The 14,583-nt window shown below is 37.0% G+C and overlaps 1 protein-coding gene across 1 annotated transcript; it reads left to right on the forward strand.

Moving 5' to 3' along the window:
* Positions 1-1,240: 1,240 nt before the first annotated feature.
* On the forward strand, positions 1,241-14,518 carry LOC121318306 (UDP-glucuronosyltransferase 3A1-like). Its single transcript, XM_041254827.1, has 7 exons — positions 1,241-1,422; positions 7,396-7,497; positions 7,790-7,910; positions 8,394-8,928; positions 9,750-9,981; positions 11,909-12,128; positions 13,497-14,518. Exons 1-7 carry the CDS (start codon positions 1,332-1,334, stop codon positions 13,771-13,773), a joined length of 1,578 nt encoding a protein of 525 aa, XP_041110761.1. The 5' UTR covers positions 1,241-1,331; the 3' UTR covers positions 13,774-14,518.
* The last annotated feature ends 65 nt before the right edge of the window (positions 14,519-14,583 follow it).

Raw genomic sequence — 14,583 nt, forward strand, 5'->3', positions numbered from 1 at the left:
ATTGAATACCTAAAGAATCTCAAGCCCTTAACTGTCAATATGGTGGTGTGGCAAAGTGGTTTGTAGTGCACAGGTGCAGTGGTGATGCGGTGCTCAGCAATGATAAGCACAAGACAGTTCATGGTGAAAAAGTAGCTCTTTATTTGCTGACAAATAATAATAATACCCGGCTCTACACAACGATGTGTATCGCTCAGGCAAACCATGGGGTTCAGTCCCGAAATATTAATAGAAGTAGACACACACTTTTAAACACACAAGTCTAACAGTGAGTGCTCCAAGTACAAGTAGTAATTCAATACAGTTTATTCGTGATAAGAGTGGTGTAGAGTGGTCGGGGCGGGTGCTGGCTTTTAGCAACAGCTCCCAGATTAGTTAGCCTTCTACATGTGACAAATATCACAGGTTACAAGATAACACACACAAATAAGACACACAAAAACTCACGGTTTTCTACACAGTACTCCTTGCAGGTCGATGCGTAACAATAACACAAGCAACAGATCGCTCGGGCCACATCCCCTTACGTACCTTCAGTCACGCCCACTTTGGTAGCGGTTGCAATCACGTCTCCAACAATCCATGACTGACACATCGCCAACCGCAGTAAGGTGCTGACTTCTAGTATTGTGGTTTCGCCCCCTTTTTTGATGTCCGACTTCCGACTGACCCTGGAATGAGCTGTCAAGCCATCTAGTCCGGGGCACACTGTTCCTGTTACACCGTGCCCTCACAGGTCAGGAGGGAGATTGTTGACTCAGATTTATTCACTCTCTGTCAAAGGCAGCAAGAGTTTTTTTTAAGCTGTTGATCCAGACACGCTTTGATCTTCAGTGGGGATTTGCCCCAAGCCTGCAGTAATAGCCGCGCAGTAAGACAATTCTTACTGCACCGGTTATGTGATTTTGTTCAGTCAGTCATGGCATTTAATTTATCCAAGCCATTTTATAATGTGTACTTATATACCTTTATGTTCTATGATAGTTGTAAAGGTTTCAGTCTGCACAATTTCATTTTGGAATATGAGCAGCTGATATGCTGTATTTAAAGTTTATTTAAATTTAACCAAAGACTTATTGAAGTTATTGAAGAGTTTTTCCCCTTTTTTTCGGTTTACCCTTAATGTATTTTGCTTCTATGATTGGAGGGTTTGTCAATGGTCAGGCCTGAGCACTCTCTCTCTCTCTCTCTCTCTCTCTCTCTCTCTCTCTCTCTCTCTCTCTCTCTCTCACTTCCACTTCACACATACACAACATTTCCTTGGCTCAGTGTGCGCTGGAGATCAAACTGTCAGAAACACACACTTCCTCACCTCTCTATAAAGCTCTGAGATGGCCAGTAGAGCTTTGGTTCTTGTTCTTCTTTTCCTGGAGCAATCCGTTCCTTCAGAGTCTGCAAAGATCCTGACTGTGTGCTTAATAGGTAAGTTGCAGTGGGTGGTAAATAAGAAAGTCTATTAAGTGAAACTGGGGAGCTAACTGACTCTTTTGCAGTAAGAAAGTCCACTACTATACTGTTACAAAGAAAGTCATGTATAGTGTTACAGAAATCAAACATATTGCAGGTAGTTTTAACATGCTGTTTTTTTTTTTTTGTTTTTTTTGTTTAGATATATAGCTATACTGTGAACCAGCAGGATTTGTTGGCAGTATTTGCATATTTGGGATTTCTAGGTGTTGGGGGATGGGATGTGGTACTGAAAAAAATAACCAAGAGGTGTTGAGGGCTGTTAAAAACTGTAGTCAGTGCATTCATTACAGATTATGTTAATTTGCAGTATTTCAAACTTTTATGTACAGGCAAATATATGCCTTTGGTCATGCAACATGTTGACAAAATGAAATAACATCTGACATCTTTTTAGCTTACAGAAAATACACTGTATAAATGTGTTGCATAGGGATGATTTTACATACTTACCTTACAATTGAGCAGTGCAATTGACTAAAAACTTAAATTAGCAGTACATTTTATTATTACTGAATTATTTAGCATTTATGCTTGGCCACAACTTTGGCATGTCCTTCTTGTAGCTTTCAGACTGCAAACTTGTACTATTCTGGAGCATTTTATTTTATTTTATTTTATTTATTTATTTAAAATACGTTACAACATTTGCAGTTTGCCGTATGTAGTTTTGTATTTGTTTGTTTCAGAAATTCTTTACCTATACATTACTAATAAATACACTGTAGGGTTGCTTAGATTTCTTACCAGTGCTTGAATAAATTTCTGGGATAAGACGTTTTCCTTTTAAATTACAGAATCAAAATGGAATAAATATAGTAGTAGTTTTCTGAACAAAAACAGCTGAAACAAACAAATGTAGCAAAGGACAGGCCCCAGCAATTTATTAAGAATAATTATAGCTGCAAACCTGTGGAACTGTATGTTTGTATGTCCTGTCTGATTAATAAAAATCACTTACTGAATACTAGAAACATGAGCAAAGCAACACTTTAAAAACATTTTGGATACATGTACTTCAACAAAATGTACCCAAACTACATATATCAGGAAGGGGTGACGAATGGATGTTACTGCAAAGATAATAGTAATATGGACAGTAGTTTCAGAAAAAAAAAATAGCTAAAATAAATACATTGTTTAGGACATTATTCTGACATTAATATATAGTATTATCTCATCAACCTCTTAAGTTTCATTGTCCTCATTTGAGGACAGACAACTTTGTAATTTTTTGGAGCATTTTTATTAGGAATTGTAACAGGGTGAAGTGTTATGTGTGTGTCGTCACTAAACAATATTGAGGCAGACACAGACTTAATAACACAAGCCCTGACACTAAGGTATTCTCATGGCCACTCAGGGAGCCCAGAAGTAGGTCAGTTTTTATTTTTAATAAATCTTTTATTTTTAGCTTTGCTAGGGCTACCATTGTTGGTACCTTAGTGTTAGCACTTGTGTTAGTTAAATCAGTACTCTGTATCCGCCTCAGTATTGTTCAGTGACGACCCACACACGTTAAGTCTAAATGTAATGTATCAAATTACATAAATACAGCTTGTGTTCTGAATTTGTTCAAAGAAAAATGTATTTCGTACTGTGGCAATGTTGCCCCGTCCCTGTGTGTATTTCGATGTTGTATGTTGCGTGTTGTGTGTTAATGTTGGTGTATAGTCATTGGTACACGGGATGTAATATGGGGTATGCGCACAAGTGTTTAAAATGTATATTTGCATTTAGGCACGAGGATTGCACAGCGCTTCAAGTGCAGGTAAAATGTAATAATATGCAAGCACAGGGAATTGCACTTTATTAATTCATGTGCAGTTGTACCGAGACTTCAATTGAATGATTGATTAGCAGTCGAGTCTCAGTACAGCTGCTTAAAAGCAGCATGTTTTCACTCACTCAGGGTTGTGTGTTCGGTGAGTGGAGAACGGGATTGGAGACTGAGGTAATAGTTATTATAATAGCAGCTCACCGTGTTTGTCTGTATAGTTTGTTTTGTTTGTCTCTTTGTTTTGGCTGCCAGTGCCGTGTCCTGTGTTTTGTTTGTCTTTACAACCTTTTATTTTCTGTCTGTTAAATTATTAAATGCTGAGCGAAAACAATCCCTCAGCTTCACCAAACTCCACCTCTCTGTTGTTTATTTGTTGGTTCCTGGTTCTGGTCTGACGTCACCCACTACAGCCGTCTTTCTGACAGGTACTTAATGAATTAACACAGAACACAGAATACCAAAACTTTCTATTTTAGCAGATAAATTGTTCAGTTTGATATTTAAAAATGTAAACACTACTGTAGATATTTACATATGTATAATGTAAAATATAATAAACTCACAATTTTCTACATGAGCTGTTTGTACGTTGGATAAACCTTCATTGTAAAATGAATGTGTTTATTTATATGTACTATCACCTGCTTTGGACCAAGAATGGTTTGTGAGATCACAGCAAAAAAAAGGATGTGTCTAGTTTTTTTTTTTTAACTGCTGCTAATGTTTTCACTGTTAATATGTTGCTACCATTAACAATGTTGTTGTAGTCCACAACTACTGTAATGTAATAGTAATTACAGTTAAACCCAATTAAAGGTGCATTACCCAATTCGAAAATTAATCAAGTTAATCAAAATTGTAGATGACATTCAGAACTGTCCACTGTTGCAAGGGTGTAACTGGCTTAAAGAGTGACAGAAGTAGTAGCAAGCAGGTTTCAAGGGATCAAGGAAGCTTGTGTCCCTGCCACTAAGAATAAAGTAATTAAAAAATACCAGTCCTCAGGTCAAAAACGGTGCATGGAAATATAAAGCACGGAAGAATGTTGTAAAATAATTCTATTTCAGATGCATGTGTGGGGAAACTGCAGTTTTAAGGGATGTTTTTGAATTTTCAGCATGCACGTTCTCTAATCTACAGGAGCTGTGTTAAGGAGAAGGGTTAAGTGCAGCACTAGTTTCTGTTCATGGCAAGTCTTCTGCCAACACTAAAATCTGTCTGGCTATAATAACTAATAGTTTATTAATTGGGTTGTTTGGGAAAGAGAAGCAATGCAATTTTGTTTTGAATTATTTGAACTATTTGAATTATTTGAAATTATTTCAGAGGTAGCTACAAGCTGGGCAACCTTTTTATAACCCACTATTGTTGTTTACCATAAGAGAAGTACATATAAAATATAAAATAAAAAGTATAACATGTTGTTTTAGGGTACATGTCGGGTTGATAAAGAGCACAACTGATACAATCAGAGTTAACGTGCCAGGAGAATTCCAAGGCCCAAACGTCCTGTGTTTTAAAGCTTCTGCTAATGATTGTTATCCAGTCTAATCAGTTGCAGGCAGGACCGTCTGTTTTGTTTGGACTTTATGGCACTCAAGACCACCTCCCTGCCAAGTATAAAGACCCAGTGCTGTGGTGGTTCACATAAGATGCTAATGTGTGTGTGCCAGCCTGTTAGAAAACAAGCAGAAAGACACAGATTGACATCAGCATCTGGAGTCGTAGACTGGGACTAAGGGATTCTGGATAATACTTATCACCCGATCTCTCAGTATAATATCAAAGGTTTTTGGATGAAAGCATGCTGCCAGCTGAAGCAGCTAATTACCCCACTAGCACACAGCCAGAGCTACAATTATCTGGATCAGGAATCTGAACAGAAAGCTGATATGACATGCAAGCTCTTCTCAAATATTGTCTGTGTTTGTATGATGCCTTCTGTGATGGATAAATGATGCAATGTAAGGTTTAAATGTATATTGCATTGGTTATAATGATTTTCAAAACTTAAATATTTAAAAATAGTATTAAAGATACCTGTTGACATTAACATTTATAGTGGTAGTCTAACCGATAATGACCAGCTCTGTTTATTTTCAAAGAAACTAATGCATTGGATGTAGCTATACCTATGTAGTAACTATCCACTACACTACACAAGAAGGTATCGGAGGTCTTTTGTTTCAGTGTGTGCAATAAGAGCCTGTCTCTCTCCCTGTCATTGGAGTTTACTGTTCTGTGTTCTGTGCAGCGTCTAGGGTGGCCACCTGTCTCCAGATTTACCGGATCCTTTGAGACAGAACGGATTTTCAAAATTCCCCTTAAACTGAAAGTAACTGTGTAAATTAGCTACACCTTTGCTGAGATTAATTCTGTGGCGGAATTGCGGTGCGAAGCAAACAAGTCACCCTGATCAGCTGCTTCCTATCAGATCTATAATGATTAGCTATGGATGAACAGATGAGAAACGGGATGATGCTTTGCTTGGGAGAGTATTATTGGCGATTGAATATTGACGAACAGAAAATAAATAGCGACTAAGTGACTGCAAAAAATAAATACATAATAATAATACAAATACATAAGCAGTTTATTCATTCTTATTATAGTTATACAAGTGTTTGATGCACATGGTCATTAAGCACCATTGCTAATTTAAGCAAAGTTGTAATGGTTAATTTACACATTAATTGCTTTCAGTTTGGGGACACGCTTGAAATCCCGTCCAGTAAATCTAGAGCCACATACTTGAGTGGGCATGAAACTAATTAGAGACTTTCTTAAAAATTAAAAATCACTACATAATAATCATAGAAGGTGTGAAAACAGTTCTAAAGCTACCACAAGGTTAGAACATCATTGTTGCCACCAGTGATTTGATGAACGATACATATCTGGGTTTTTTTATGTCCAGATAAATAGGTTTATACATTAAAATGCAGATTTAGTGAACCAATAGTCCATATTATTTTTAAAGAAAAAGCTATACGTTTGCAGTCCAGCCCAAGATATTTACGAACATCTGATGTTAAAACACAGTACATCTACATGGTCCTTTTAAAATAAATATTTTGGAGTAATGGTTTGAAAAGGAGCCAGATAAACATAGTATAATTTAATGTGTGGTTACTGACCAAACCCATGACTGGCTCATAGCCAGATCCAGTCAAACCTTTTCCCATTTATGAAAAACATCACAATCACAGCAAAGCATGAATTCAACAGTGAGCGAGTACATCTGTTCAAACAGGGAACTCAGTTATACGCTGACTGCTCATTATCCATGTGTATATGTCTCTTTTGCTTTTGTTGCTGCAAAGAAAACAGGAAAACAGAAGCTTAAAAAAAAAATGAATAGGAAATGGCTTAGCATGAATCTCACCTAGCAATAACATATCCACTAATGGAAAATCCTGATGGTTTTTTAAGCTACTAAAAAAGCACCTTTGTTTTTTCATTTAAAAAAAAACATGATATATATTGATGTTCTCAAGTAATGTGTGTGTGTGTGTGTATATATATATATATATATATATATATATATATATATATATATATATATAATACTCTTTTTTATATCGTTACACCGAGCCAATTAGAAAAAAGGATTTATAATGCTTTATTGTCCTCTTTGGTTTGCCAAGCTTGTGTTTACCATACTTTCTGTGCTTTTGTATGATGCAGTCTGATGTGGTTTGTATACTGTACTTGCCTCTCCCAGCACTAGCACAGGGTCTCTTGAGGCTCTGTTTCCTGCTTGGGAGCTTCCTGTGGCTCATATGGCCCAAGATGAATGAGTTTTAATCAATGACCCCTGTCATGATCCTTGTGGACAACTAAGACATAGCACAAAACCAACACAGCTGTCAATTTAGCAGCAGCTGAAACAAACACTGTGGAGACATGGAAATGTTACAGAAGACTTGTGGATATTTTATTAGATTCTGACTGGTTTACATTCCCCTAAAAAAGTGGTGAATAAAATTAATTGTTCATGGCATCATTCATACATTAATCTCCCAATAATGTAGTTGTGTAACAGTTTTGCTACAGCAGTTGTGTGTACTGTCTTTACTTGTGTTACTGTGAAGTATACAATATTTACAGTTTTTCTTGCTAGCTGATCAGTTTGTTTTGCCTTGAAGGAGGAAGTCATTACATGCTGCTGGATGAGATCTCACATACTTTCCACGAGAGGGGACACAAGGTGCGAATGCTACTACAGATGGGAATCCCCATTATTGAAGGTAAACACTACATATCTATAAACTTATCATCAAGTCTATTTGTGTTAACAACTACTAGTTAAAAATATAAACACATAATGTGTGAAAGAAAACTCACAGTGGGTACTAGTATTCACTAGCTATTAATCAGGAAACCATAAAATGTAGACAGTAGAGTTCCTTTTCCTGATTTATGGCATACAAGAATGAACAGGATATTTCTTAAACGTAACAACTTTGTAATTAAAATTGTTTGTATGTGTATTAATAAAAGATCAGCACTACTTTTTCTTATTTGCTTTCTTATCTATAGGATTAAACTATGCGGGTCGACCAAACAGTTACCAAATTACGAAATGGTCTGTCAGTGAGGAATATATCAAGGAATACAACACGTGGTTTTTCGAAAAACAGAAAGAATTTCTGCAGGGCAGGTATAAGTTTTATTAGAAGAAAAAAACTGAATTGTGTATTCCTGAACATTTGTGTCACTATTTTTAGATAATGTAAAGTGGGTTTTTATAGTATAATAACAATAATGCTAATACTGCCACTACTAATAATACTAACTTGCACTGTATGGCAAGAATGATATTTGCCTACAATAGACTATCACTCAAAAACAGCCTTTCGTTTTCCACATCTTGCTAGTGGGGTCTTGACTGATTGGGTGAGGAAGCCAATATATTCTTTGAGGTTGTGCTGAGTAAAGACACTTTGTTGTGACCCAGTGGATGCTTTGTTTTTGTTCACAATTTGTAGTTATTTTTTATTTTAATGGTTTTTGTATACTAACTGCCAAATTTGGCAATTTTGTAGCCTGGTTGATTATTAAAGGAATAAGTCAATTATGTCCTGGAACTTGCTACGAGCTGTATGTTCAATAAATTATTCTGTGTTTTTGTTTTTTAATGCAGGGATTCACTAAGTGGATATATACGTTTCATGGGACAACTTGCCCATCAGTGTGATTATTTGCTTGGGGATTCACAGTTAAAGGAGTCTTTGAAACAAGAGAAGTTTGACATCGCTCTACTGGATGCTTTTAACCCATGCTCCTTCCTGGTGGCAGAGTGGTTAGGCTTACCATATGTGGCATTTTTCCCTGGGAATTTACTAAATGCGCACCAAATTGCTCTCCCTAGCCCCCTGTCCTACGTCCCTGTCTACCGTTCACAGCTGTCTGATCACATGGACTTCTGGGGTCGTACGAAGAACGTCCTAATGTTCTTGTGTTCCAGCATTGCAGAGACACACATACAGGCTCCGTTCCACAGTGTCATCCAGAAGCACTTCAGGTCAGACATGCAGCCATCTCTCTCAGACCTTTACAGGAAGGCTGAGCTGTGGGCTTTCAACACAGACTTCTCATTGGAGTTTCCTCAGCCTCTCATGCCAAACACTCTTTTAGTCGGAGGGTTATTGTCAAAGCCACCTGAACCAGTAACCCAGGTAAGCATTCCCTCCAAATACTGTAATAAAATACACTTCCAAAATGAGAAAAAAACTGCAAGCACATCCAAGTTTTTCCTTCATTTTAGCTCAGATGAGCTTTGTGATATACAAACAATTCTTTAGACCTTAGAGAAAAACAGTGTTTGGCCTTACGTGTGTGGGAGACTGCCAAAAAACATCAAGCTCTAAAATACAGGTGTCAATTTTGATTAATACAGCCATGCTTCAAACCTAACGGTGTTTTCACCCCAGGACTAATTTACTGACATTACTGCATACAAAATACATTGGAATGAAGTCCGCTGTTAAATCACTAAAACAGACCCCATGTTGTTTGTGGCTCAACAGAGGGGGCACTGACCCATTTGAGCTAATTCAAATAGTGCACCAAAATGATGATAATGGGGTGCTGGTTAATTTGCCCTCCTTCCTATTGTACAAATAATAGTGGGTAGCATCGGAATACCACTTTTACCACTCAGAAAGGGGCACCATTAGCACTACACAGTACCTGTATTGCTGCTGTACCCAGTTACACAAAGACATATCCTGTGTGACAGTGGCAAAATACTGAGCTGCAGTTTAGAGCCTTGACATTGTATCCACAACACCAGGTTTTCATTTTGTGATTGGTGTTCATACACCTAAAGCTCCAAATGTAATAAAATTGCTTCAACTGGAAATGGCATCTCTAATGGTTTATTTATGAAGCCTTCAGAGCTATCAGGGATCATCAAGTCTTGTATTGCCTTGATTTAGGCAGTACCACAAATTCAAATACATTGCAATCTGACTCAGTTTTGCTTTTTTTATTGCAGGATCTTGAAGAGTTTATCTCCAAGTTTGGCGAGGCTGGGTTTGTGGTAGTGACTCTGGGCTCCATGCTGTCTTCTGTCCCACTATCAGAACTTCTTCAGGAGATGAACGCTGGATTCGCTCTGATCCCACAGGCAGTCATCTGGAGGTATCACCGCTCTCAATGGCCAGAGGATCTCCAGCCTGCTGCCAATGTGAAACTTGTAGAGTGGCTGCCTCAGAACGACCTGCTAGGTAAGAACAGTGTAATCTTTTATACATATTCTTTTATACTTATGAATGTATAAATGACTCTGAACACAAATGATATTACAAACCTTCCAGTAGAAGTACAGCGATAAAATGTCTGCCGATAAAATTGTATTTTTGCTGCGCCAATAGCTTTCACACCAGTGGTGATGTCATGGCAAAATTCACCCCCCCCCCCCCCCCCCCCCCTATAAAAATATATTAACAAACGTTATTAATAAGCATCAAAACAACACAACAAACAACACTATTGGTGTGTCTGTATGAGCCAAAATTAGTTCAAATGTATTCAAATTAGGTTCGGGTTTTTCAATAGAATATTAAAAATAATAACTGAGTTACGAGTAAATAGTAAACATATCTATGGTTTAATTATGATAATTACTATATACAGTAATTAAACCGTAGTTTATGTTTTTTGCTTTCCTATAAAGGATATGTATTTAATCAAGCACACTTAGTTCATAACCAAAGCTAGAAAAGTATCAATATTAAGATTAAATACTAATAAAAAACGAACAAATATATTTGAGTTTTTACTGTTTGGCAGTCGCGCACGGACTTTCCTCTGATTGTAACATCAGCTGGAAAAAAAACCCAGACGTATTTTTTTTGTTATTCCTGTTATACAGCTAATAAAAATGTATACATAATAGCTTTTCAGAATGCTTTCATTAAGATAAACAAATCATACACACCAGCTATATCCTGTTCCCTGGAAATGGACTTCCAGATGTTCTCCCTCATTGCCGTGTCTTTATAATTTTTATGTCCTTTATTGTACAGCTCCAGGTGTTTTAATACTGCAAGAAAATCTTTTCTTCACCATTGTTTACTGAAGCCTTCAAGGCACGCAAGGGAAGCTGTTCCTCATTGGTCAGTTCCCAAGCTGTCAGGTGACAAAATCACAAACTTGGACACCAATCCTATTTTTCTGCATTGCTTCTGTGTCGGTTCAATGTCGTTCATCGCATTGCAGGCAGCGTGAATGTCTTGTATCAAATACATGTTTTTTATTTTATTCTTTTGTTGTGGTGCGGTTGTTGTATGACACATTCACTTGTCCCGTCTGCTGTGTGGAGACCTCAAGAAGCATAACATTTCATTTTCATACTTGTTTTTTTTTTTTCCGGTCCCCTTACCATGTATGATGTTTGTAATCATTCTGAAAGGTTCTTATTGCAATTACTCAAACACTGTTTTGTTTTTTTTATTCTTTGAAAAAGAGTTCACAGGTTGCTCTTCAGTTCTAATTGCCTGCCTAAGACATGTAATGTAGGCCAGATCAGCCAACGTGTCTTTATAGAAGAGCCATTACCATCTAGTTATCTGCCAGTTTCGATCAAGTTTCCTTTTGTTTTGCAGGCAAATACAGCTTCTCACTAGATGGGGATAGCGCTTACAAATATGAAGACACATTGGCCTACATTACATGTCTATGGCAGGCAATTACTTTAAATCTGAACTCCTAGCCTAAGCAGCAAAACAAAAAAACACTACATGTAAGTCATGCAAAACTCAGAATGCTTGCAAATATCATAAAGTAGGGGCTCAATAAGTCACTGTAGGTGGAAGACGCCAGCAAAAAAATATTATCATGTCAGTCAAAAATATATATACAGTGTTGAAAGATGAATAAAATCAAACAGCAACAACACACTTTAACAATTAGGAGTGTGAGGTACTGTAGTTTAACATTTTGTAAGCCAGTTTCTGAGAATTTGGTACCAGAAAATAGCAGCAGAAGTCCAAGTAAAACTGATATTGGGTTTTTTTTTTTTTATTGAATCTGTTAACATTAGTTTTCTTAACACTAACAAGCACAGTAACGTTCAATAATATTCCATAATCTACTTCACAAGTCATCTGGAAGTTTTCGGTTGATGACTGCATGTTCTTGTTGTTCCACAAGGACACCCAAGTGCTCGTCTGCTGGTGACCCACGGTGGACAGAACAGCCTGATGCAGGCAGTGTACCATGCAGTACCAGTGCTTGGGATCCCTCTGTTTGGAGACCAGTTTGATAACATGGTGAGGGCTGAAGTGAAGGGTCTTGGATTGGCACTGGAACCAACTGAACTGCGAAGGGAAGACTTCGCCCGTATCATGAGGAGGCTCATCACAGACAAAAGGTATATTAGCTGTTGTGATAGAAATCTGTCTGATAATGCTTTCCATGAAGGTTCTACCAGACACAGAGTACTGTACACATTCAGCGTATCATTAGTGTGTGGTGAATTACCAGTAGTATTTAAGAGAACATCTATAACATGGCCCTTTATGGTTTTCACTGTTTGCTGTAGAGTTCTCTATGTGATGATTGACATAAGAAACCAGATCTGGGGCTCTATTCACAAAGCTTTCAAGAATGTTAAGTCTGTCTTTATGAATACAATGCAGTTTGATATTCATGAACCTTCTAGACTAGGATAGCATTGGCTTTTTTTAAGATATAGTTAATGTATTTTAGGCATAAAAACTGAATTTTGAAAAACATTCATATTAGAAACCGAGAAAATGTGAAATGGATATGTTCTTTTAAAAGCTAGGACCATAGATCTTTTTTTGGTCAAAATTGAGAACAGGCCTGCAACAAGAATGAAGGATATTATGAATGTGATAAATGGCTTTGGTTTAAAACTGGCAGAGGATCTACAAAGAGAGCAGGGACCTTAGCAAGAGGGATCCGTTCTTGTTTATTTTCAGTAATTTTACTTTGCATTCTTTGTTATTTGGGGTCAGGCTATGGTGTGCAGTTAAAGACTTTCCAGGAAGGATTTTTGTTTTAGTCAAGAGATTGTCCTTAGATATCCTTAGATGTCCTTAGTAAACCAGTTCGAAAGCATGGCAGAGCACTACTTTCCTGGTAGAGTCTATGGAGCAAACCCATTGTAGAAATTTTAGCAATCTGATAATGGTCAAATAGGTGGACCAAGCTGCCTTTTTATTATAAACATGCACCAAGGGATTGGATTGATTAACCTATACCCAGTCGACATAAGCCACAGCTGGATTTTTTTTGAGAATTTTACAGCACTGGAGAATCACTCTGGATAGGATCAACTACCTATCTGTGGCTATCCCAGGATTACCCCCAAATTAAATTATTTATTCAATCCAAGTGGATACTGTGGTACTATAAAATGCTTTAAAAGCAGGGTATAAGTTGCTCCAATCATCAACCCTTTAGACTTCCTTCTACCCCACAGAGGTCATCCGTTCCACTTTGTAACAAACAAGCATGACTCTTTCACGACCCTCTCACTCATCAATTGTACCTATCCATTTTATTATCTTGAGATCGTTATTCCTTTTTTAAATTGTTTTTTAGCATACTGTTCTCTGTTAAAAAAAATGCAATTGTATATATCATGTGTATATACTCCCATCAAACACAACTCTATAATTAACCAGTGATACTAAAGTGTAAAGTTTGTATTATCTTGAATAATATATTTTTGAATGTTTGGTTTATGTTGGTCTTCTGTTTTTCTGCTCAGGTACAAGACTTCAGCCTTAGCACTGAGTGAGATCCACCACTCCCACCCCCTCCCCCCAGGCCAGCGTCTGGAAATGTGGGTGGAACACATCCTCCAGTCTGGAGGAGGAGCTCACCTACGCACCTACAGTCTGCAGCAGCCCTTGTATCAGCAGTATCTCATAGATGTTATCCTGGGACTTGTTGCCTCACTGCTCTTGCTGTTGTATACATTGATCAAAATAGGAAAAACTGTGAACAGGCTGATACGTAACACAGGAAAACTTAAATCCAGTTGATTGTTATGTTTGACCAAAAAAAAAAAAAATTATTATTCACCTTTTTGAGTAACATATTTATTTTTGTTGTTTATTGAATCATCATGAAACCTATTGATTGTGCATGGCTTTGCTACTTAATACAATGATGTTCAATTTATTCTTTGCTACCAAATGCAGCTGAGCAGAGATATCCAAATTAAGGAAAATCACAGCAAATGAAACATACTGTTGACTTTAGTTACCAGCATCTCTGACCCACTTAACCACACTATGTCAGTGGATCAACAGGTCAGAAATGATTAATACATTTAAAATGCAAAACCTGTTGTGTTAACAGGTTTCATGGTGTTCCAGTGAAAAACCCCAGACAAATAAGTACTCTATAAGGTGAGTGATTTATTATGGCTTTTTAAGATTTGAGTATTGTACAGCACTGTGGAATCACATTGTACTGCATCAATTCTCACAGAAAAATAACACACACAGTCAACGGTTAAGAACAAAAAAGTAGTTACAGAATGATCTGTTAAAAAAATGGAACTAAGGCAGAACATTTATTTTATTCAGAAACCAGTTTAGGTATAGTAGACTGTAATTGTCATTCTGACAGATAATCTTTGTTATATGATGTTAACACAATATTATTTTTATACTAACAATGCATAACATTTTAGGATTGGACATTTTTTTATGTGAATATCATTGACATACAATTCCACAGCGGCCAGAAACAGAAAATTAAATACAGATGTTGTGAAATGCTTTAGGCAGTCTTGATTTTTTTTTTTTTTTTTTTAAATCAAATCATGGGAAATTAAACCCCTCAGT

This window comes from Polyodon spathula, chromosome 1 (assembly GCF_017654505.1).
Source record: "Polyodon spathula isolate WHYD16114869_AA chromosome 1, ASM1765450v1, whole genome shotgun sequence".
In the NCBI taxonomy this organism is placed as follows: domain Eukaryota; kingdom Metazoa; phylum Chordata; class Actinopteri; order Acipenseriformes; family Polyodontidae; genus Polyodon; species Polyodon spathula.